At 50.8% G+C, this 24,290-nt stretch overlaps 1 protein-coding gene across 2 annotated transcripts in view; it reads left to right on the top strand.

The window, feature by feature from the left end:
* Positions 1-24,290, top strand: part of NDUFA10 (NADH:ubiquinone oxidoreductase subunit A10) — a 40,869-nt gene that overhangs the window by 1,390 nt on the left and 15,189 nt on the right. Inside the window, exons 2-9 of one of the 2 annotated variants that reach the window (XM_006066779.4) lie at positions 4,547-4,715; positions 5,424-5,639; positions 6,156-6,242; positions 7,814-7,935; positions 9,795-9,874; positions 11,708-11,762; positions 13,956-14,041; positions 19,054-19,162. In XM_006066779.4, coding sequence (XP_006066841.1) covers positions 4,547-4,715; positions 5,424-5,639; positions 6,156-6,242; positions 7,814-7,935; positions 9,795-9,874; positions 11,708-11,762; positions 13,956-14,041; positions 19,054-19,162 — 924 coding nt within the window. The remainder of the gene's footprint in view (positions 1-4,546; positions 4,716-5,423; positions 5,640-6,155; positions 6,243-7,813; positions 7,936-9,794; positions 9,875-11,707; positions 11,763-13,955; positions 14,042-19,053; positions 19,163-24,290) is intronic. The other variant, XM_006066780.4, reaches the window with a different exon arrangement.

Raw genomic sequence — 24,290 nt, 5'->3', positions numbered from 1 at the left:
AGAAGTTGCAAAGGAGACAAGAGTCTTGAAGACGAGCTCAGTGGCTAGCCATCGGAAGTTCAGTTCAGTCACTCAGTCGTGTCCGACTCTTTGCGACCCCTTGAATCACAGCACGCCAGGCCTCCCTGTCCATCACCAACTCCCAGAGTTCACTTAGACTCACGTCCATCGAGTCAGTGATGCCATCCAGCCGTCTCATCCTCTGTCGTCCCCTTCTCCTCCTGCCCCCAGTCCCTCCCAGCATCAGGGTCTTTTCCAGTGAGTCAACTCTTCGCATCAGGTGGCCAGAGTATTGGAGTTTCAGCTTCAGCATCAGTCCTTCCAATGAACACCCAGGACTGATCTCCTTTAGGATGGACTGGTTAGATGTCCTTGCAGTCCAAGGGACTCTCAAGAGCCTTCTCCAACACCACAGTTCAAAAGCATCAATTCTTCAGCGCTCAGCTTTCTTCACAGTCCAACTCTGACATCCATACATGACCACTGGTAAAACCATAGCCTTGACTAGATGGACCTTTGTTGGCAAAGTAATATCTCTGCTTTTCAATATGCTATCTAGGTTGGTCATAACTTTCCTTCTAAGGAGTAAGCGTCTTTTAATTTCATGGCTGCAATTGACAGTGACCAATTGAGAGGATCATCAAAGCTGATCCTCTCACAACTACACGAGAAGTTGCTGAAGAACTCAGCATCGAACATTCTGTGGTGGTTTGACATTTGAAGCCAATTGGAAAGGGGAAAAAGGTCAGAAAGTGGGTGCCTCATGAGCTGACTGAAAATCAAAAAAAATTGTCGTTTTGAAGTGTCATCTTTTATTCTGTGCAATAACAAAGAACCATTTCCCTAAGTGATTGTGACGTGTGACAAAAAGTAGATTTTTTTTATAACAATCTGCAATGACCAGCTCAGTGGTTGTACTGAAAAGAAGCTCCAAAGCACTTCCCAAAGCCAAGCTTTCACCAAAAAAACGTCATGGTCGCTGTTTGGCGGTCTGCTGCCCGTCTGATCCACTACAGATTTCTGAATCCTGGCGAAACCATCACATCTGAGAAGTATGCTCAGCAAATGGATGAGACGCACAGTGGACTGCAGCACCCGCAGCCGGCACTGGGGAGCAGAGTGGGCTCAGTTCTTCACGACAACGCCTGGCTGCACGTTGCACAACCAACACTTTAGAAGTTGAATGAATTGGGCTACAAAGTTTTGCCTCATCCACCATATACACCTGACCTCTCGCCAACCAACTACCGCTTCTTCAAGCACCTTGATGACTTTTTGCAGGGAAAACACTTCCCCAACCATCAAGAGGCAGAAAATGCTTTCCAAGAGTTCATTGAATCCCAAAGCATTGATTTTTTAACCTATAGGAATAAACAAACTTATTTATTGTTGGCAGAAACATGTTGATTGTAATGGTTCCTATTTTGATTAACAAAGATGTGTTTGAGCCTAGTTATAATCATTTAAAAAAATTCACTGTCCAAAACCGCACTTACTTTTTCATCCACCTAATAATTGAGGAATAATTGAAGAAATTGGAAATGTGTTATGAAAGATCACTATTCCATGTGATTCCACAGAGCAGAAAAATGAGACTGAGGATAGGAAATTACAGAAAGACTATCATAAATGTAAAAAAGCACGTTGGAAAGATTTTGGAGTCAGAGTGACTGATAGCTGTCTACGATGTTGCTGTGCACCCGCTCTGGGCCACAGCTTGTGGTGTCTTCAGGTTGGGGACATGGAGAAGTAACAGTTTGCACATGGCTCAGAGGTAGTCTGGAGGAGTGAGTGAGTGAAAGTGTCTCAGTTGTGTCCGACTCTTTGTGACCCCATGGACTATACAGTCCATGGCATTCTCCAGGCCAGAATACTGGAGTCGACAGCCTTTCCCTTCTCCAGGGGCAAGAGTGGTTGATTTCCAGGATGCAAGGTACCAATGTGATTAACCCCCTCACTCGTCTCCTCTGCTGCTCTTTCCCCATCCAGTCCCCTTAGCACCAGCTACTGGCCTTGCTGACCCTTGCAGTGCTGTAGCCTCAGGGCATTGGCGCTCACTGTTCCTCTGCCCAGATGTCCATGTGGCCAGTTCCCTTACTGTCTTCCAGTCTTTCTTCAGACATCAATCTCTAAGGGTTCTGTGACCATCTGTTTTAACTTACATCCCATCCCATGCACTGTGCTCCCTCCGCACCACTCACTCTATAATTTCTTTTTGCTTTGTTATCCTGTGGGATCTTTTTGAGTCACTGCCGTATCCCCATATCCTGTCTAGGAAAAGGACAGGATGGTACGGGAATCAAGAAATAGTTTCTGAATAAATCAATGACTGACTCACTGACTGGCACATGGCTGCTGCTAAGTGAATTAGGTTCTTGGTTGTTGGGATTTGAGACCTTGGGAACACGGAGACTGCCCTGCCGTTTACTAAGCTGGTCTCCTGTCGATGGGCCTTTGGGTGGTTTGTCTTTTCAGGCGTTACCTCTGGAGCATTGTGATACCTATCGTTCTGCCCGTTGGCTTCCTGTGGTCGCAAGGGTTTTTTAGGTTCTCCTGTGTCTGAGGACTGCAGCAGTCTGGGGCAGTCCTGGGCAGGTAGTTTCTCCCTCAGTGGGACTCGTCTGATATTTTCTCATGACTAGACTGGGGTTGTGTGTTCTGGGAGGAAGAGCACAGAGATCAAGTGCCGTCCTCACGTACTGTGCAAGGTACACCATGAATGTGACTTGTCACTGTCGACCTTAGTCAGCTGACTGGGGTAGTGGCAGTGTCTCTGCTGTGAAGTTGCTCTTTCCTCCCCGCTTTCCATCGAGTCCTCTTTGGAGGGAAGTCACTGTGTGCAGCCCACACCCAGGGAGTGAGGATTATTCTCTGTCCCCAGGGCAGAGTAGCCTCATGAATTATCTGGAATTCTATTGTGTGGGAGGCTTGTCTCTCTTCCACATTTATATATTTATACCAGTATGGACTGTGTATATTTGTTTTGTATTTCGGGCTAAAACTCGGTGCAGCTGTACTCTGTTGCTCAGGCTGTTCCAGCTGTGGCCATTGGGCACTCGTTCAGGTGGCTCCTGTATCCCTGCAGCCTGCCCCTCCTGGTGTGTGTGTGAACACTTCCTTACTACCTGGCCTGGCAAGAGAGTAGCCATAGAATCAGCCATTTCTCCCGGGAGCCCTCGCTCCTTTGAGTGGAGAACAGCATTAGAAACCAAGATCTAGGTGCTCGGCGTAATTGATCCTGGGGTGGTGTTGCTCTAGGCCCTCTTGGAGACAGAGCAGGGGAGTCCGTTGTATGCACCTCTGAATACCTGTGTCCGTGAGTGTTTCCCTGTGTGACCCCCTGTGTCTAGTGAACTGGACATGAGTTCACACCAGTGTCTCTAGCTCTAGCCCAGGACTGCACAGGGCATTCCAGCTCCTCCCTGTGCTGATCTGTGGGGTTTTTTGGTTGGGAGTGGGGACAGTGGCAAGGCTTGGTGTTTGAGTTTCAGTGTGGAGAATAGATCTGCATGCTGGAGACAGGAGAAGCAGGCTTTTGCATTACAGACAAGGGATGTGAGATGGCCGCGGTCAGTGTGCCGAGGGGAGGGAGGGGCTGCTGGCCAGAGAGACTTAAGGGTTGGGGTCAGTGGGGTTGTGTGTGTGGTGATGGAGCCGGAGGAAGGAGGAGCGGGTCACAGGTGACTCTTGCCTTTGTTCTGCTTGGTGGGTGGTGGAGGGGAGCTTGTGAGGGGAGGAGATGGGGGTCAGGTGTGGATGCTGAATTTCAGTTTTAGGTCTGTTAGCTTTCAAGTACTTTGAGGACATCGGGAGCTGTTTAAAAACATGAGATAACCCGTTCCAGAGACTGAGGCCTGAACCAGAGAAATGTTCTCTGTCCCCTTCCTCCCACCTCCCCTCCATCCTGCCTTTCTTTCATTCATCCACACACAACACACCACACATTACACACACACACACACACACACACACACACAAACCACACACACATACACACACACACCACACACACACACAGAGACACACACCACACACACACAGACACACACCACACACACACACCACACCACACACACCACACATACACAGAGACACACACACACACCACACACAGAGACACACACACACACACACAGAGACACACACATACACACATCCACATGCACACACACACACACCACACACACATACCACACCACACACACACCCCACACACACACACCACACCACACACACACCACACACATACACACACACCACACACACACACCACACACACACCACACATACATACAATTTTTAATGAACAAGGTAGATGTGTCCTGTTCCAGGCCCTGAGGATTTAGCATAGTCAAAACAGTATCCTGGCTTTATGAGCTTATGCTGGGGGTGGGACTAGGAGATGGTAATTAAACAAATGGGCTATAAAGATGTTGATGTTGGTTTTTTTCTCGAGGGTCTTCTTGGCATTTATATCTAAAAGTTGCTAATGCCTGCAATAACCACGATGCTCCCATGGTGGTGATGTTTGGTGTGTGTTTTTCAGGGAGGAATTCATACAAGTGTCCAGTGCAAGCTGCAGTATGGCCCGTTGGCGTACATACTTGGTGAAAGAGCAACCAAAAAGATGACAGAAAAGAGCAAACTGATAACTGTAGATGGCAATATACGTTCTGGAAAAAGCAAACTTGCGAAAGAAGTAGCAGAGAAACTAGGTATGAACTTGTATTATGCAGAATAACAGCGTCTTCTCAGATAAGCAGTTCCTTGTCTGGGTGTGATTTTACTTTGAGTAGATAGAATTGGGCCTAAGGTAGGTGTTTTACATTTTTGAAACACTTATTGAAAAAGCTGTTTTGAATCTTCCAGATAAGGGCAATTCTTTGAAGTCCAAGCTGGTTGTGAGTTTGGGATTTTATGTTGATGATGTAAGCTGAGCACATTAACATGAGCAGTCTCACTTGTGTAGCAGCCCCTGCAGCAGGGCCAGTGGTCCCCTCACTCACGGACATGTGCCCTCATAGGAAGTGGTGGCACGCAGCTCCCTGGTGCAGAGCCAGGTGTCACCCCGGGTCTGACTGTGGGCCGGTGTTGTCCGAGCCCCTTCTCTGGTATCTGACAGGCCAGTGCCCACATGCAGGCAGCGGATGCCCGCACATAGGGGCGGCTCTCCCTCTCGGGAGGAGCTCACACAAGGCTGCGGGGGACCTGCTGTCATCAGCCCTGGGCTTCATGCCGCCCCTGCACACGCGTCTCCAGGGTCTCGCGCGCTCCCTCCTGTGCACCAGGAACGCAGGCATCAGGGCACCTTTCCCTGGTCTCAGCTGACCGGCCGCAGGGACAGTGCTCAGCTGGGTCCCCGCTGCTCCCTGTGGGCTGTGACGTTTCCACGTCACGTTTCGTCTGGGGGCTTGTCTCCTCAGGCCTGAAGCACTTTCCCGAGGCGGGGATCCACTATGCGGACAGCACCACAGGGGACGGAAAGCCCCTGCCTGTGCAGTTCAGTGGCAACTGCAGTTTGGAGAAGTTTTACGACGACCCGAAAAGCAACGACGGCAACAGCTACCGCCTGCAGGCCTGGCTGTACGCCAGCCGCCTGCTGCAGTACGCGGATGCCCTGGAGCACCTGCTGAGTACAGGTGCGTGTCCCTGCGCCGACGGACGGCTGCTGGGCGTAGGCTGCACTCGGGCTCCTTCTGGAATTCAGTCCTAGATTGCCTCTCTGGAGAGCTGCTTTTAAGGGGTATTTGATGAGGCAAGTTCTGGCTTTCCAATTAGATCATACTTGAGATCCACGATGGTGTGGTAGGGGCTGACCCCAGGGTCTCACTGAGCGGTTGGGGTGGGGGTAGGATGGGGGTGGGGGCGGGGAGTCTACAGTTCAAAAACCAGTGCCTTTTCTCTGTTAGCTGATGTTTCTGTTGGATCTGCGAAAGAGCAAAGCAGAACATTGTATTTCTGAAGTGGATGAGTATTCTAGTTTTAGAAAATGATTTTCTGCTTAGAAGTGCATATATGATATGTGTTCTTTTGAAAATATTTGGTATGGAAATGGAGTTGTAAATAATTTTTTTCCATTTCTAAAGTGAACAGACTGGTTTTCACTGCTGCAGTTATTCTCTGATTCTGATTTTTGTTTCCATGTTTTTAAACAGGACAGGGTGTGGTGTTGGAGCGCTCCATCTACAGTGACTTTGTCTTCTTGGAGGCGATGTACCGACAAGGCTTCATCCGGAAGCAGTGTGAGTCGGTGGCAGGCTGGCCTTGTGGGCATGGGGGTGGCTTTGTAAAGGTCCTGCTAGACCCACCCTGCAGCTGGCACATGTTCTGTAAGCGTCTGTTGTTAATAAGTAGACGAATGATGCCGTTCCTCAGGGAAAGCCAGTCCCTGCCCACCCCGTCCCTCGTAAAGTCATCTCTCCCCGTGAGAGCCCCAGCACACGGTCTCCCTGAGCGGCCTGTCCTGGAGCCTCCTGCCTGCAGCCACCGCGGCCCCTTCCTGGCCCTGGGAAGGCCGCCTTCCCTCAGGGAAAGCCAGTCCCTGCCCACCCCGTCCCTCGTAAAGTCATCTCTCCCCGTGAGAGCCCCAGCACACGGTCTCCCTGAGCGGCCTGTCCTGGAGCCTCCTGCCTGCAGCCACCGCGGCCCTTCCTGGCCCTGGGAAGGCCGCCTTCGCGCCCGCGTGCTGTTCTGGGGCTTTCAGTGCCAGTAGCACCGGGTGGGCGGTGCTGAAGGTCTGACAAGTGGCCAGTAGACAAGGAAAAAGGCTCCTGGCTGCAGTTAGCCTGGCCACGAGGAGGGAGGGAGCCTGGGGAACGACTGACTGCGTGGAGATGGGGTGTTAGGGGCAGCGCCCCTGAGCAGGGAGCCCTGGTTAGGCCACGGTGCTGCCCTCAAGGGAGCGGCATGCGCTGCGGGCGCTGGCGAGGCTCAGAGAGGGGCCGGGGGCTGGGGGTAGGCACGCACAGGGGAGCCCCTCGGGGGTTAGGCAAGGGAGATGTGTGGTTCCGTTTGAGATCGTTTGTCTGAAGGATGTGTTCAGGGAAGGGAGGTTAAGAAGGAGACCCTCGATAGGAAGTTGGGGTTGGACGGGGCATCACAAGAGCAAGACCCGCAGCAGGCAGTGGAGCACCTGCGGGGCCAGCTGGGCCTGAGGCACCCAGGGTGCGCACGTGGCGAGCCTGTGGGAGAATAGAGTGGACCCACCCTGCCGATGGGGCTACCCATTGTACCTTGTATGCAGCCAAGGCGTGTGCAGATCTGGGCTGCAGAGAACTCTTGAAGTGAAGTGAAAGTGTTACTAGGCTGGGTTTAAATCCCAGTGTCTGACTTTGGATTCTTGTTATTTAGTCACTCAGTCACGTCTGACACTTTGAGACCCCCATGGACTGTAGCCCGCCAGGCTCCTCTGTCCATGGAATTCTCCAGCAAGAATCCTGGAGTGGGTTGCCATTTCTCCTCTGGGGATCTTCCCAACCCAGGGATCAAACCGGCATGTCCTCCATTGGCCGGCGGGTTCTTGACCACTGAGCCACCAGGAAAGCCCCTGACTGTGGGGTAGTCAGCTGGTCTCTGGCCTGATCCTTGTGGGCTGTGGTGAGGGGGGAGCCCTGCTGTGTGGGGGGGGGCTGCGGGCGCTGTGAGCCAGCACGCCGTGGGTGCAGCCGGCGGTCACGGTCATGACTGTCATGCGGCTGCTGGTTGACACACAGCTCTGAGAGCTGCCGGCCCCTTTGTCCCTTGATCTGAGAGGGACGTGTGCCTGAAGGCTGTCTGGACTGCTGGCTGACAGGAGGCGTTTCTCTCCCCCCAGGTGTGGACCACTACAACCAGGTGAAGAAGGTCACCATCTGTGAGTACCTGCCCCCCCACGTGGTCGTCTACGTGGACGTGCCGGTCCCCGAGGTCCAGAGCCGGATCCAGAAGAAGGGAAACGTAACTCAGCCTTCCTGTCCTAGACCCGCCTCTCTGGGTGTCGGCATTCACGGGGGTGGTGTTTACATGTGGTGGGGACCAACTCACTGAAGGGCCCACGGGACCTGGGCGTGCACGCGCCATCCCCCGGGTGCCGGTGTGGGGGGCTGCGGGCGGCCCTGCTGCCCCCTGCTTGCCCCCTCCCCCGGGACCTGGGTGTGCATGCGCCATCCCCCAGGTGCTGGCATGGTGGGCTGCGGGCGGCCCTGCTGCCCCCTGGTTGCCCCTGCTCCCTGGGGCCCCCTGGCCCTGGTGCGCCCTGCCCTCACTCCCTGTGCCTGTGTCGTCTGCACACGTGGCGCCGTGAGGGCGGGCGTGCCCCGACGGGGCCTCCCTTTCTGCTCTTGATGGCCGTGCTCTGTCGCTTCCTGCAGGTTGAGAGTCGTCTCTAACACCCTTTGAGTTTACCTCTCACACCTAACGGGTTTGGGCCCCTTGTCCTCTTTCTCCTGCTCAGTGACTCTGTGACCCCAGAGAGGGATCTCCACACATGGCCATTCACTGCCTTAGTGCTGCTGAGGCAGTCGGTCTTGGAAGCCCTGCGATTTGAAATTGGTCCTACCAGCGAGGTGCACGGTGGCCAGGCCTGTCGTTGCCCTTACAGCTAGTCCTTGTTGGAAAGATCAGTCCTGCTGAGGGTGTTTTTTCATGGGAGGAAACACTGTCTTTTTGACACTGTGATATCAATGTGGACTTGCCTGTGTATCTGTTGTCCCAGGGTCCGTCCTGGGCGCTGGGGCTCACGTGGGTGCTCAGCGAGTGCCTCTCAGGGCTGGTCCTCTCCAGGGCAGCAGAGATGCTCAGGCACTCTCAATGTGGCTTAAGGAGCCTGTGGTCACTCTTCCTGCTCCCCCGATCGGTTTGCGCGTGCTTAGGATACCTGTGTCTCTGCTGGTGGCCTGGCTGCACCTTGGAGCCTTTACTCCCGAGTGTGCCGTGTGGTTTGTGCTTTGGAGAACGTTCCATCTGGTGGCCAAAGATGGGAACTACAAGTCAGAGTATATAATCATCACTCTAGGGAACACTTGTGCTTATTAAAGTGACATTTATTGAGAAATAGGAAGTTATATATTAATATTTACAGTTCTCTAGATAACTCTTGTTATCTGGATAGCAATATTTAAGAGACAGTTTCAAGGAACACAGTAGATCTATTAACATTGTTGTTTTTCCAGTACTCGATGAATACCGTCACCAGCTAAAACTACCACTGTGTCTAAGAAAAGGAGACATTTTATCAAAGAAACATTATGTCATTTTTAGACATGTATTCCTATGGCGGATACTAATAGTAAACAGGGAAATAGAACATGCAAACGCCACGAAGAAACTTGAACATGGGGAAAGATAATCTAAGCCTTAGCACAGCTGAACTAAGGTTCTCAGTGTGGAGAGTTGCACTCGCGATTGAAAGTTTACATTTCTGTGCTTGGCAAGCTTCATGTGAAAGGGAAGTGAGCTTGAGGAGGTGGGAGGGGTGGGGAGACAGCTGGTGACAGGGGGATGTGAGGATGGGGGAGAGGCGGGCCCTCCCCTGCTGCGGCCTGCCACCTCTCATTCCCAGAACGGGAGGCGCCGTGGCCGCACGCAGTCCACACCTTAGAGTCTGGGAAGAGAAGGCCGCAGCCCAGGCCTCCCTGGGCGGACTCCCGCGCTCTGGGCGGCAGGAGCGGACTGTTAGGACTGGCACTGCAGCCCTTTCCTGCCCCCCGTCCCCGCAGCGCCCCACATGGCCGTCCTGGGAGCGCCGTGTTGCCTGCTTGTCTCGCACTTTACATAAGCACGGACGTTTCCCACGTCTGCTTTCTGCTTTTGTTTAGCCACACGAGATGAAGATCACCTCCGCCTACCTTCAGGACATCGAGAATGCCTATAAGGGGACCTTCCTGCCTGAGATGAGGTGAGCCGGGGCGCAGTGGGTGTATGTGCCAGATGGGAGCTCTGCACACATGGCCCCCAGCCCCAGGAGTGCTTCTAGTTCATTTCACTCCATCTCGTCTGGGGAGCCTTAATCTGACGTTTATAAGCAAGAACGACAGCAGACATTTCAGTTTGATTTGGTCGGCTGGGAGTTGGTTGGTTTTATTAATTTAGCCAATATTTATTTTGTCGTATCTTTAGGCTATTCTGATAGTAGAAGTGAGATGAAGTTATGTTCGTGACAGGTTTTAACGTTAGAGAACTCATGTTTTCACCCTCGGTGGCAACTGAGTGGCCCTTTTACCTAGAAAGGTTGTCTGGAGGGACTCGGTGGTTGTGATTGGGAAGGCTCAGCAGCACCTGTCGGTCCTTTTGCAAGCTGTTGCTTAAGGGGCCTTTGGGTTCAGTGGAAACACCACCGGGCCCCTTTCCAGCTTCGCTTCTCCCCGCCTCTGACGGCACGGAGCACCCGCGCGGTCGTCCTGTGGTCCTTGTGTGTCAGGCACACGGCAGTCACTTCCTGCCGTCACTCACGTCCAGCTACAATTAGGATGTTTCAGTAACGCTGTTAAGGTTTCTAGTAGAATTTCTCAGACTTTTAGAAAGCGTAAGCCTTTTTTGATACCTGAAAATGTTTTGCTCTTGTTATTTAAAATTTCAAAGTAACTGAAACTGTGAACAGAGTATTGTCTAGCAGTTTTGGAAGAAAAGTTTTGAATTAGAATGTAGTTTTTTTAGCTGTAAGCCAGTGCTTGCTTGTGATCAGCTTTTCTCTCATGGGTAGTAGAGAGCTCTCATGGGTAGTAAATAGCTGCTCTATTTTCAAGGCCAGAAGCGCAGAAAGAAAGTCTTGTGAATTTTGCCGGGGCGGGCATGGAGAGGTGTCAGGGAGAAGTGGCCGGCCCTAGACTCTCAGTTCCAAAGATTCCTTGTGGAGATCTTGTAGCTGCAAAGTCACTGCTGAGCAAAGGCTTCCCAGCCAGTCCCAAATAGGACATTGAGCTGTGCTGTCAGGAAAGGAAGTCTTAGATTCGGCTTACAGATGAAATAAGGGTTTTCTTGCACCTGGCATTTAATTTTCAAGAACTCACCCAGGGCCTCCTGTTGGTGAAGTGTCCAGCAGAGGTTCTGAGAGTCCATTGCTTCGTCCAGTGCTCCTGCACGCTCTGTACACGAGCTGAGTAGGGAGTCAGCTCATACCCCTACATGGGCCTGGGCTTCCGAGGGGCTGCTTTGCGTCCTGCTGGAGGTCAGACAGCCTCCTCCTAGGAGGTGAACCCAGCCCCGCACTTGCTCTCTGGTGGCTGGTGAATCTCCTGTGGAGCCAAGAAAGTTCACATCCTCGCCCAGCAGGGCAGATGGTCAGATGCTGGGCTCTCCAAAATTACAGCAGCTCAAGTAACGTGTCCCTCCCGCCACCCCGTCTGCCCTACCCTCCTGAGCCCCACCGGCTGCTGTCCGTGTGGCCCAGCGCGGCCCTGGGCTCCCTGCGCCTTCCTGCAATGCGTGCTGCCGCTGGTGGAGGTTTGCGTGCCCGCGGAGCCGATCCGTGTCCCTGCCCGTAAACACCAGCCTCCTGCCTGTGCGGTGGGGGCAGTCCAGTCAGGTGAGAAAACAGGCCTGCCGCTACTACCATCCAGCCTTGGGCACAGCCCTGCCTCGGGTTTGCCCTTCTTGGCCGGCCATGCCCTGAGAGCCAGTTCAGAGAATGCAGGCGTTTCTGTTTAGAGTGGGCGACTGGCGTCAGGTATTCGTCTGTGCAGTGATGTCCGCTGGGAAGACTTACAGGAAAGCATCTCATTTCCTCTTACAGTGAGAAATGCGAGGTTCTGCAGTACAATGCATGGGAAGCTCAGGATGCAGAAAAGGTAAGAAAACGGCTGAACATTTTATAATTTTTCTTAAATTTAACTCCTGTATAGGGGTTTTGCAAATCAAGTGATGAGTTCGGCTCCTCCTGATGTTAGAAGCATCTGTGTTTTGTGATCTGATATAAGTGCCTCGCCCCTCCCATCACATTTCTCTGAGCATGACGTTTTGATTTTCCTTTAAGTTATTCACTTTCTAGGATCTTAAAATTATCAAAGGGTGGAGATGCAAGGAATTTGGGGTTATGTTAAAATTGAGCATTGGATTAGTTAATAGGTAAGATTTATTGAGACTGTTGACCCTTGAACGACAGGGGTTTGAACTGCGAGGTTCCGCTCTTACGTGGATTTTCTCAGTAGTAAACCCCACACTGCCGCACAGCGTGCGGTCCTCAGTAGGAAACACAGCGACGCCTCATGGCATCAAGGATGTGGAGGAACCACTGTCCACACACAAGGAAGCCCGTCTCCAGGTCATGCTTGGGTTTCGACTCTGGATCGTGTTGTTTGGGGTCGACCACATAAAGATACCAGCTTTCCCCAAAGTAGTGGGTGCAGGTCACCCTCTGCCATTTTCAGGAGAGCTTGAGTAATCAAAACATTTGGATAGGCAGCTGGTGGGAAGGTGGCATATGACACAGGGAGCCCAGCCTGTCTCTGTGATGACCTGGAGGGTGGGATGCGGGAGCGGGGAGGGAGGAGGGAGAGGCTTGGGAGGGGTTTACAGGGTTACAGATGAGTCTCCGTGTTGCGCTTCAGAAACCAGCACGGCATCGTAAGACAGTTATCCTCCAGCTTAAAAACAGTTTTTGAAAAAGAATAACATTTTCCTTCCCAAGGGTAAAAATATATTACAGATTTACGGTAATGAAGGCACTGCGCTATTAATAAAAGAAATAATAGGTGGTTTAACAGAGCGGAGTCCAGAAACAGGTGCGCGTGTGCCCACGGTTAGAAAAGTCAGTGCTTTAAACGATGATAAAAATAGAAGAAACTGGATTATCTCTTAAAGGGTATTGAGGCAAATGACCATCATTTGGTTAAAAAAAAATCCCATATTTTATATTAAGTATCAATTGAAAAGTGAAAGTGAAATCACTCAGTCATGTCTGTCTCTTTATGACCCCAGGGACTATACACATTCTCCAGGCCAGAATACTGGAATGGGAAGCCTTTCCCTTTGCCAGGGGATCTTCCCGACCCAGGAATTGAAGTGGGGTCTCCTGCATTGCAGGCAGATTCTCTATCAGCTGAGGTACCAGGGAAGCCAATTACTTATTTTAAAAAGTTTAAAAATTTTAAAAGAAGATACAGGCTTTTGGTCTGGAGTTGAGGAGTAGATGGTGACAGCAGACAGCTTTGCAGAGGCGGCTGCTTTAAGGGCAGCAGAGCCTCGGCGCCTCCCCCGCGCGGGGAGAGAGCCGGCCCTTCTCCACAGCAGCAGGCTGGGGGGCCCACGGTCCAGGCAGGCTCTGGCCCAGCTCTGGGGGTTCTCTTAGGCTTGCTTCTTTCTGCCTGGAAACGAGGCTGCACTTCGTTTCCTTCCAGGCTGCTCTGTCTGTGATGTCCGTTTCCTTGTGTTCAGGTTATTTCTGTCCCTCTGGCAGAGGCTTTACATGGCATGGGTCTGAGCAGAAGAATCGTGCGTGTTCCCCGAGACTGTGTTATCACTGGAGTTCATAACTGAATGTGCTCACATTCTTGGAACCTAAAGAAGTCCCTGAGTTTGGCGTGTTTTGGGGGAGAATGTGTTTGAAAAGGCCAGCCCACTGGGAGGTCAGGCTGTCCAGACTGCAGGCTAAGGAGTGTGGGTTCTTGGAGCTCTAGGGATTGTGTGTATTCTCTTGTCCTGCTGTTGCTTTAGTGGATGAGACTTGCCTCCTGGAGTCAAGTTGTGGGAGGAAATGAATCTGGAGGAGGCCTGGCTCCCCTCTGCGCCCCAGCCCCTGCCGTCTCCAGTCTGCCCACGCCCCGGGCCTGCCCCGTCCTCCCAGCCTGTGGGGAATTGCCACACCACCGGGGGTCAGCCGGCCCAGCGCCCGCATGGGGCTCACCCCTCAACCCCCCACTTCACTGAAGGCTGACCATCAGACCTTTCTTTCTGACCCTTAGGGCATGATCCTGTCGGGGGTCTGTGGTTTGTCATGTGCTTAATGTTCTCTGTTAAGTCCTCTGTTAAATCCCTGTGCGCAGGTGGTCGAGGATATTGAGTACCTGAAGTATGACAAAGGCCCGTGGCTGGATCAGAACGACCGCAAGTTGCACAAACTGAGGATGCTGTGAGTTCTGGTGGGGCAGGGTGGGGAGCCACCGGGGCAGGGGCGGGGCGGGGGCGGGGCAGGGAGGGGAGGGGCGGGCTGGGGGGCCAGAACCTGGGCTCTCAGAGCTCTCCGCAGGTGGCTCCTGTCTTCATAGTGAGGTGAGAGACAGGTCATCAGTCCAGAGTGGCCGCGAGGGCGGGAGGCAGTGTTGGAGGCTTGAGGGAGGAGTGGGTCCAGGGTGCTGCCCAGGGGTGGGGAGAGGACTGTCGCGGGGAGGCCGAGCTCTGGAGGGGCCGTGAGTGGGCAAGGGCAGGAGGCCGGGTGCGAGTGTGCAATGAGTTTAACGGGGAGGAGCACTGTGGGCTCAAGCCGGGGAGGTCAGAGCCGTGAAACCCAAGTCCAGGCCAGACCCGCATCACGGGAGGTGTCAGAGTTTAATGCGGGTTCTTCCCGTCTTTCTTAAAGTGTTTGTGTGTTCCTGTATTTCTAAATAAAAATTATCCGGCATATGTCTTCGTACGGTAACTTTTAATAAGAGTGTGTCCCTATTTTGTTAAATATTTAAAATCAGTTTTTTAATGGCTACTCATGCCTCATAAATCTTCTGAATGAGGCAAGTTAGCGGTGGGGGACCATGGCCTGGGGGCCCATCCAGGCCTCAGCTGCCAATAATGGTCCTCACATTTTTAAAGGATTATAAGGAAAAGAAGGTACATTTTTGAAGCCATACATAGGCCCTTTACAGAAAAAGTTGATCTCTGAAATATAGGCATAGTCCTTTTCATTTCTTTAGTATCAGTCTTTTGGGTTATTTTCACTTCTTCATATTTATAATAACAGTAATGAGCATATTGTACTTCTTTTTATTCCATTTCAGGTTACTTTCCTAAAGTATGAAAGTGGAGTTATGGGTCAGATTATGTGAACGCATTTTACAGCTACTGTGTGTTTTGAAATTGTTCTCCAGAAAATGTGTGCCAGCTTGCACACTTGAACCTGTATTCTGGAAGTCCTTATTTTCTCTGTTTCCTTATTTTCAGTTTCCTTGACATCTATTCCAGTTTTTGTTATTTTTTTTTAATCTGCTTCTTTTAGACTTCAATTGCCCTTCTTTCTCCAGTTTCCTAAGGTAGAAGCTTAGGTGATTGGTTTTAGATCTTTCTTCCTTTCTAATATATGTATGCATTTGATGCTATAAAATGTTGCTCTAGTTTAATTCTGTTGTGGTCTGAGAACACAGTTCGTGTGATTTCAGGTCTTTTGCATTTGTTAGGGTGTTTTATATGGTTGGGGAGGTTTTGTTTGGGGTCCTGGTGGGGTCATTGCCCCGTCCCGGGGATCATCTGCCTAAGCCCGCCTTTTCCCTCCTGACCCCGCCCCTTCCCCAGGTCCTGCCGCTAGGGTGGGGCTGCAGGCCCTGGTTCTGGATCTCGCTCCTCGATTCATTGTTCTTCACCCCACCCATCCCTGTGTGCCTGCCCGCAGCTGATCTTCACGAGTGCCACAGTGACCCTGTGTTCCCTTTACTCAGAACCTTTCTGTGGCGTGCCTGTCGAGGCGTGAATCCAGGTTCCATTTCCCAGAATTAGTTCAGAGTCCTCATCGTCTGCCCTGCCTCTGCCGTCAGGATGCAGGGTGTCCTGAGCCTGTCGCGTCCCCACCTGCCCAGTAACCCCCTCAGGGCCTGAGCATTTTCCTAGGCTCGCCCTGTGAGCCTCCTTTTCTCCTGCGCCCCTCTGACTTTTCCAGACTTTGATTTGACGTGGGCATATGCATGATTCTTGTCATACCAGCTCCTGCTGGGCAGAGTACTAGAAAAACATAAAATGGTGCTGTCCCGGCCCCTGACATTTGCGGGGACTGAGCCATGTGGGTGACTTATCACTTCTTCATCAACAGGATTGCTTTTTCCCCATCCCAGTTTTTTCTCCTCTGCCTCCCAAGGATAATTCATAACAATTTACAACGGTAATTCTGCTTATTTTCACTTAAGTGCTATTTCTTAATGTGGGAGACTCAAGCAAAATTATGACTATTTTCTAAGATAATTACAGTAAACCTGCCATTTACCAGCTATACTCATTTTGTTCAGAACCTGACCAGATTATTGGTTTAGAGCACTTTTGTACATCTCAGAATGTGTGTTGGTGTGTAATCATGTATGTGTGAGTACCTATTCAACCTTGATAGTGTTTTGTGTTCACATCCGTAATCCGTAACTGACCGCTGCTGCCCTGCTTGCTTCATTTTTGTGCTGGAGACGCGTTCCCAGTCGGGCCTTCTCCATGCAGGGCTGCGGGCCCACCTCCTCCAGAGCTGGGGCTCCCTTCTTGCCCCTGCTGCCTCATCACGGGGACGTGTGTTTTCTACGACTTCTGGAGGCTGTCTTTCCAAGAGAATTCCAGTGTGACGAAACTGGAGGGTAGGCGTTTGGTATCAGAATTGTATGGTTTCATGCAGAACTTTGCCACTCAGGAGAAGCTAAAAGATAGCTTTGGACATGATTTAGGAGAAAGTGTAAGCATTCCGTTAATTGGGAAACAGTTGAGTCGTAAGTCATAATTTACTGTTTTTCTTTCCCTTCTTGCCTCACTGTTGTTTTGAAATTACGTGGCAGAGCACCTCGTTCTGTGAATCAGCCTCGGGGACGCGCTGTCTTCTCATGGGGACACTTTGGGCTGGGATGTGAAGGGGACGTTCTGTCAGTGTTTGACTCTCCTTAATTAGACTAAATGCTCTGTAAACAGAATGTTTCCTTTCACCGCTTTAGCTTCCTGAGTCATGAAATGCGTCCTGTTGTGTCCGTCCCCTGCTTATCTTCAGTCTGGAATGTGTCTAGTTTCTGGAGGCCCAGAGTTGGGTTTACGGGAGAGAGGCTCCAAGGGCTCTGCTTAGTCATCGCGGAAGCTCAGGGTGAATGAGCAGTTTACACAAGGCTGAATATGTGGTAGAACAGTCTCTATAGATTATTTTTTTAATCTTCAAAAGTGGTTTGAAGATATTTGTTCAAAGATACACCCTCTTTGAGAGCGCCTCAGGTGGCTCAGTGGTAAAGAATCTGCCTACCAGCGCAGGAGAGGTTGGTTCAATCCCTGGGTCAGGAAGATCCCCTGGAGAAGGAAATGGCAACTCACTTCAGTATTCTTGCCTGACAGATCCCATGGGCAGAGCAACAGAGGAGCCTGGTGGGCTACAGTCCGTGGTGTTGGAAAAAGAGCCGGACAGGACTTAGTGACTAAACACCACGTTTTCTGTAAGGGGGTGTGTGAACTGTAGTTCTTCCAGATTGAATGTAGATGGCGCTGTTGGTCTCTGTCACACGCGTTCCTAGGTCAGTTTGTTCTTTTCAATTCTTCAGTATGTTTTTAGGTTTTCTAAACTATAGACAAAACCAAATCATACCCCAGTTTGATATTTATTAATATTTAAAAACACAAGATTCATTTTTATTTGAAATTGTTTACAGTGAGATCACCTTAAAAAATATCCTTACTATATAATAAGTATTGGAGAAGGAAATGGCAACCCACTCCAGTGTTCTTGCCTGGAAAATTCCGTGGACAGAGGAGCCTGGCAGGCTACAGTCTGTGGGGTCACAAAGAATCAGCCACGACTGAGCACATCAGCATATAATAAGTATAGAATAATTCCATTTGTGTTAAAAGTGAAGACATGTACTTTATTGACACAGGCTTATGAAAGATATTCTGTAAACCAGTTTACAGTTAAAAGGAAGAGAAAACGTTCATATTGAGTATATGTGATAGCTGTGTGCATGACCAGTGACACCCACATGAGCACACTTAGGGAAGCAGTCGTCCCAGCAGCGTGCCCTGGGGATGGCATCTGGTTACAGCGTTGTCGGTCCTGCGAGTGACGCTGGGGCAGGCTTCCGCCTCCGGTCACTCGCATGCAGCCTGTCGCAGGTTCTCAGTGCCCTGTGGTCCCCGGGGAGGAGGGGCCGGGCCCACCCAGGGTCCTCACAGCGTGGCCGAGAGCCAGATCCACTTAGCTTCCATCTGGGCCATTTCAGCAGAGGCATCTTCTGCCATTATAAGTCATTAATGGGAAAAGGGCCTTTTAAAATAATCATTTTCTTGGTTTTGAGCCCTGAAGAAAGGAGACTTAACGTTTCTTCCTAAAAGCACTCAAAATGCTTTTCATCTTCTAGTAGTTATAGTCAGAGTAAATTTAAAGTAAGCAAATTATAACAAAGCATAAACATTTTAGCATTCAGAATAAAATGGCAAGACAGGGAGTGAGTCCTCTGATGGTGTGTCTCGGCGCTGAGAAAAGCAGGGGTGCAGCAGGCATCCCGCGGGGCTGTCCCCGCCCCAGCCTCCTCTGCGTGCCCTGCTCAGCCTCTGCTCCCGGCATCGGTCCCCACACGGCGGGCCCCCAGGCGAGTGCTGAGCTGGCGGCGGCGTTCCGGCCATGACAGTGGCTGTCCGCTCGGGCCCTCAGGCATCATCAGTCGTGCAGGCTTTTCGTGGGCGCTGGCCACGCGAGCAGCCCTGTGACAGGTGGTGCTGGCTCTCACCTTTGTATCCCTGCTGTGTCTGTATTCAGAGCACACACAGGTCCTGCTTCATGTTTTCACATCTGTGTCCTTTCCCCAAAGGGAGTCGCCTGTGGCCGTGGGACTCCTAAAAGACGGTCTGTCCTGAGAGTGGTGTTGGGAGGGTGGCTCCCACAGCCCCACAGGCTCTTTGGGGCAAGTTTGGCTTCTGAGGTGAAGGGGGTGGATGTTTTAAACAATCAGCCTAATGGCTTACTTTATTGTATTGACTTTGGTGTTTAGTGTGCCATATTGATTATTGATGTTACTGTATTGATTTTGATGTTCGGTCTGTATGACATCTGTCTGACTTTCCTGGATTTATTGTATTGATGATTGATGTTACTGTATTGATTTTGATGTTTGGTCTATCCGACATCTGTCCGACTTTCCAGAGTTTATTGTATTGATTATTGATGTTACTATATTGATTTTGATGTTCAGTCTGTCTGACACCTGTCTGACTTTCCAGGGTTCAGGATAAGTTGGAGGTGCTGAATTACACATCCATCCCTGTCTTCCTCCCAGAGGTCACCATCGGTGCCCACCAGAGTGACCAGGTCTTCCAGGAGTTCACAGAGGTAAGGCCCTTGAGCAGTGGGTGTCAGACAGCCTGTGAAAAGTCAGTTCAGGAGCGTGCTCTCTGTGGGTCTGCTTCCGTGAGCAAGCTCCATTTTCGCTGAAATGATTCTCCTGCCTGCCTTCATGTCTGCTGTGCAGCTCCTCCAGCAGCAGGGCCACACGCAGGGCGCTGCTCTCCTGGGAAACCATCTGGGCCAGCCTGTCATTGCTCCTCAGTTTCTGTCCTTCCCCGTCAGCTCTCAGGCCTGGTGTCACGGTGTGCCATCCTCGAGGAGGGGAGGTGTGCGCTTCTGCAGAGGCCTAGGGTGCACGGGCGCCCTCGGGGAGGACAAGCGCAGGCGTGAGAGCTGGGCAGGTCCACAGGCTTCGTTCAGAGTGGCGTGGAGAGTTGTCGGGGCAGGACTGGGTAAACTTGGAGGGCTCTGGAAGCTCTATGCTGGAACCTGGCCAGCAGTGATCACTCCTGAGTCACAGCTCCAGTGGGGTAGTGAGAACGTCCGCGGTGGCTGTGATTGGTTATCGGCAGAAGCGCAGAATAACTGTATTTAAATCAGAACTTCAAGCTGGGCGGTCAGTGCTCACGTGTGTTACTTGCTCAGTCATGTCCGACTCTTCGCAATCCCATGGGCTGTAGCCCACCAGGCTCCTCTGTCCATGGGATTCTCTGGGCAAGGGCGGTCAGCGCATGGACGAGTTGGCATCTGAGTTCAGCATTGTTGTGTGACTGTAGTTCTCTGAGTTGTGTCTGCACATTGCTGGCACAGCACTGACTGGTGCCCGAGGACATCACTGCTTTCCTTCTTACATGAGATACTTGGCATTTGCTTTTAAGTAAGTTCTTCGGTGGCTTTCGAAGTGACTTTCAGCATAGATATTTGGGGAGGACCATGAAAGTGTAAAGCTGTCGCTCGAGGTCCCTGCGGTTCGTGTTTCTCTCTTCCTGATGCGCGTCTGTGTTTCACATCCTCTGAGAGGAGCTGGCGGGCGTGGGTTAGGGGGCTGAGTGGCCCGTCACCACAGCTGCTGCCCCCACGCTGCTCTGCCGGGCCGGGGGCCTTGCCCCCGAGTGCTGTCCCTGCCCCTCACGTGGTGACCCAGCGGCCTCGACAAGCCTGGCATCAGGGCTGCCCCACGTGGTGGCCGCGGCCTTCCTGCTTGAGCTCATCCTGCCACGCCCAGCTCCGGAGTTCCAGCTCCTGAGGCCAGAAACCCAGAAGTCAGCCGACCTCTTTCTCACTTTCCAGTACAGACTGGACAGAATATAAAAGTTCAATACTCTTGGTTCTGTCCGCAGTCTGAGCACCGTTCAGAACATCCTCAGTGACCGCCCTGGTCCACACTGGCATGCCTCCTAGCTGACTGCCCTGCTTCTGCCCGCTCCCTGTACAGCTTGTTTTTTAACCAGAGACCAGGACGTTCCCACCAAGTACATCACACCCATCTTTTTACCTCCCTATATCCTGCAGAGGACAAGCCAGAGCCCTCTCGACAACCGGAGACCTCCCTCCCTCTGGTCCAGCCGCAGGGGCCTCCTTCCTACCTCGTGAATGTCCCAGGAGCACTGAGCTGCACTCTGCATCCCTGTGTGGACCTGTACGATTCTCCCCCAGCATCCTATCCACCCCCCTCACCCCTGCGGGCTTCTGCTCACCTGTCACCTTCTTGGCAAGGTCCTCCTGGACCATGACCAAGACCTGAACTTCAGCTCCCCCAGCTCACAGCGGCTCTGCCCTACCCTCTTCTGGGAATTCAGTTTTCTCCCCAGCAGTTGCCATCGTCATTTAAGGTTCTCTGTCTTACCTTCTGTTTATTTTCTGTTTCCTCCCACTCTGATGTCAGTGCCTGTCTGAGGTCAGGGATTCTTGTCTGTGTCACGCACAGCGTTGTTCCCAGGGCCTGGGACAGCTCTGGCGCCTGGTACGCACTCAGTGAATATTTAGCAGAATAAATCATTGAACTAACAAACAAACGGAGTAAATGCATGAAGGCTCTGGCGCCTGCAGAACCCGAGTGAGCAGAGGTGCCCACTCAAGTGCCCCAAGGGCACCTTGCCCTTCAGGTCACAGCTGCAGGTCAGGTGCCCTGCCGTTCACATTAAAAAAATGTGGTACCTTTTTTTTCCCACAAATTTATTTTAAAAGGAAACTTTATGTCAATAATGCAAGTGAAAAGCCACTGCCACTCCTCATAAACAGCAGGAAGACTAGCACAGCGCAGCCACGCCGCTGAATTCTGCACTGGCAGATGTGGGAGACGTGTGCAGCAGCCACGCCAGCATCGTGGTGGCTGCGGGAGGCACTGGGGCTCTCAGGAATTAAAGCTGCGGCCAAGCGGGCATTGACAGTCCCCATGGGAGAAGGGGAGAGCGTGCCAGCAAGGGAGGACAGTGTCTTTCTAATCTTCAGACTTTTTCTTAACATTACTGTATGGGGTGCATCTCTGGTTCATGGCTGGATAGACATCATGACAGTGTTCATCCTTCTCTTGTCTCTGATCTCATGGAGAGAGTTCTCAGTAATTCACCAAAGCGTTGAGTAGCCAGGTTAGTCATAGATCCTCTTTCCAAGATCAGGGAAGTTCCGTTTTAGTAGGAGTTTCCAAGGAGCTGCTGTTGAGTATGGATGTTGAGCGTTATTGCACTTTTTGTCATGGGTGATTTTCTCTTCTTTCTGTTACTGTGGTCATAAAATTACATTGGTTGATTTTCTAGTGCAAGGCCAACCTTGGTTTCCCGGAGAAGTCCTACTGTGAGCTTCTTATAGTATCCTAGTCAGGTTTGTCAGCAAGATCATGCTGACAGCAAGCACTAAGTTGAGAGGGGGTCCTCATTTCAGCTCTCTGGAAGGGTTTGCTCACGGTCGTCATGACTCCTTGCTACAGTGTTGAGAAGGCTTGACTGGGGGAGCCACGTGGAAATGCTTTTCATCATAACTCACTTTCATAGATGCGGAATATTCAGGATTCTTCTTGGGTTTTCAAAGTTGTGTTTGTTGAAGAATTTGCCTCCGTTTCATATTTTCTAATTTCTTGGCATTAAGTTGTTCAAAATGTCCTTTTTAGCGTTTTTAGTTCGATCACATTGATGGTGACCCTGTCCGCTTCTCCATCCTGTTACCAGTCCTGGTGTTTTCCCTCCTTCTATTTCAGACTCTTGAAAGAAGCTCGTCATTCAGGGAGCCAGCTTCTTGCTTGTACTGTTGTATGTTCCATCACTGATGACTACTCCTTATTTTTCCCCTTTCATTTGCTGTTTTTCTAACTTCTTAGTATGAGTGGGTGGATCATTGATTTTCTGCCTGTCGTGCCTTTGAATATATGCATGTAAAGCTGGTCACATTGCCCTCTAAATTTGGCTTAATTAACTAGATCTCATAGTTTTTGATGTTGTGTTTTCATTATCATTCAATTCAAAATATTTTCTAATTTTAGTCTGATTTCTTTTTTGGCTATTGTGCTAATTTGAATTATATTAGATAATTTAGAAACAGGCGGAGTGTTTCTAATGGTCTTTTTGTTGCTGGTTTCTGGCTTAACTCCTCTAGTCACAAATAGCCTTGTGACTTCAGTCCTTGGAAAGCGGCTGAGACTGACTTTTCGGCTCAGCATTGATCACCTTGGCGGCGGTTCATGGTCCTGGAGGAGAAGGCCATTCCGCCCATCGTGGCCGGGCTCTTGCAGCGCCCTTGAAGGGAAGTCTGTTAGTCACGGTACTCAGACGGTCTCTCTCCTCGCTGACTCTTTTTGCTCCCTCTGTCAGTTTGCCGTGAGAGGTCTGGGGAGGCTGCCACTGTCTGTGGGTCTGTTCCTCCTTTAGTTCTGGCAGGTTTTGCTTTGTATATATCTTGAGGTTGCATTATTAGACTTACACGCGATTAGAATTGCTGCACTTTCCTAATAGGGTTACCCTTTTGTTGTTCAATAGCTAAATCATGTCCGACTCTTTGCGACGCCATGGACTGCAGCACACCAGGCTCCTCTGCCCTCCACTGTCTGCCGGAGCTTGCTCAGACTCACGTCCATTGAGTCAGTGATGCCATGCAACCTCTCATCTTCTATCTCCCCCTTCTTCTCCTGCCCTCAATCTTTCCCAGTATCAGGGTCTTATCCAGTGAGTTGGCTCTTCACATCAGGCGGCCAGAGTTTTGGAGCTTCAGCATCAGTCCTTCTCTGTGTGATTAAATTCTCCTTGCATCGTTGGTGCTGGTTCTTACCTTCAGGGTACTTCACTGGTCACTTCCATAACATCCACAGCCCTCCTTTGGTTAATATTTGCATGGTAGTGCTTTTTCCACATCTTTTAATTTCATTCTTTCTGTATCTTTGTATTTCCGGTGGACACCTTCTAACCTGAGAACAGCTTTGTCTTCAGTTTTTGCCCAGTCTAACCATGGGGGATGTTTATCTGTTCACATTTAGTGCAATTGCTGACACATTTGTGTTTAAATAGTTTATGTTAACTATATATTTTATATTTCTCTTACCTCTTCTTTGTATTTATTTTTTTTGTCTTGCCTGCTTGTGGATTAAAGTGTTTTTTTTAATTTTTTTTTTTTAACATTTTTATTCCATTTCCCCTACTGTTCGCTTACTACTTATGATTTCTTCCATAGTTTCTTAGTGGCCGACCTGGTAATTACAGTGCTCAGCCTTGATTTGCTGACTTGTCATGTGCATTGGTGGTCCTCTAGTCCCACAGTACCGGCCCCTGGAGTACTGCTTCCCTTTACCCGGCTCCTGTGTGCTGTTTCTGTCACTGTCTATGTAGACCTTCGGGACACTGTGGTTATTGTTCATGCGGTCAGTTCACACACACTGACCCCTGGCTGCCCTGCTGCTGAAGCCTCCCTGGTCTGCACACCTTCCTGTAGGTCGTGGTCCTTCTGTTTGAGGAAGTTTTGCTGACAGCAGAGTCTCACCCTTATTGGTTAAGATGTTCTTTAAGTTGTTCTGATTTTCATCTTGGAATTTTTCAAATTTACAAAAGAACAGGAACAGAAAACTAACTTCCGAACCTCTGTCAGTGATGAGCATCACGCCCGTGATCTTCAGTCGCCCTGACACATGGATTCTCAGAGTGTGGTCGCGTGTCAGGGCACCTGGGCGCCCATGAGGAATGCCAGTTCTCAG

This window comes from Bubalus bubalis, chromosome 6, assembly GCF_019923935.1.
Source record: "Bubalus bubalis isolate 160015118507 breed Murrah chromosome 6, NDDB_SH_1, whole genome shotgun sequence".
Classification (NCBI taxonomy): Eukaryota; Metazoa; Chordata; class Mammalia; order Artiodactyla; family Bovidae; genus Bubalus; species Bubalus bubalis.
The sequence above is the reverse complement of the archived record's forward strand: the minus strand, read 5'-3'. Positions and strand labels throughout refer to the sequence as shown.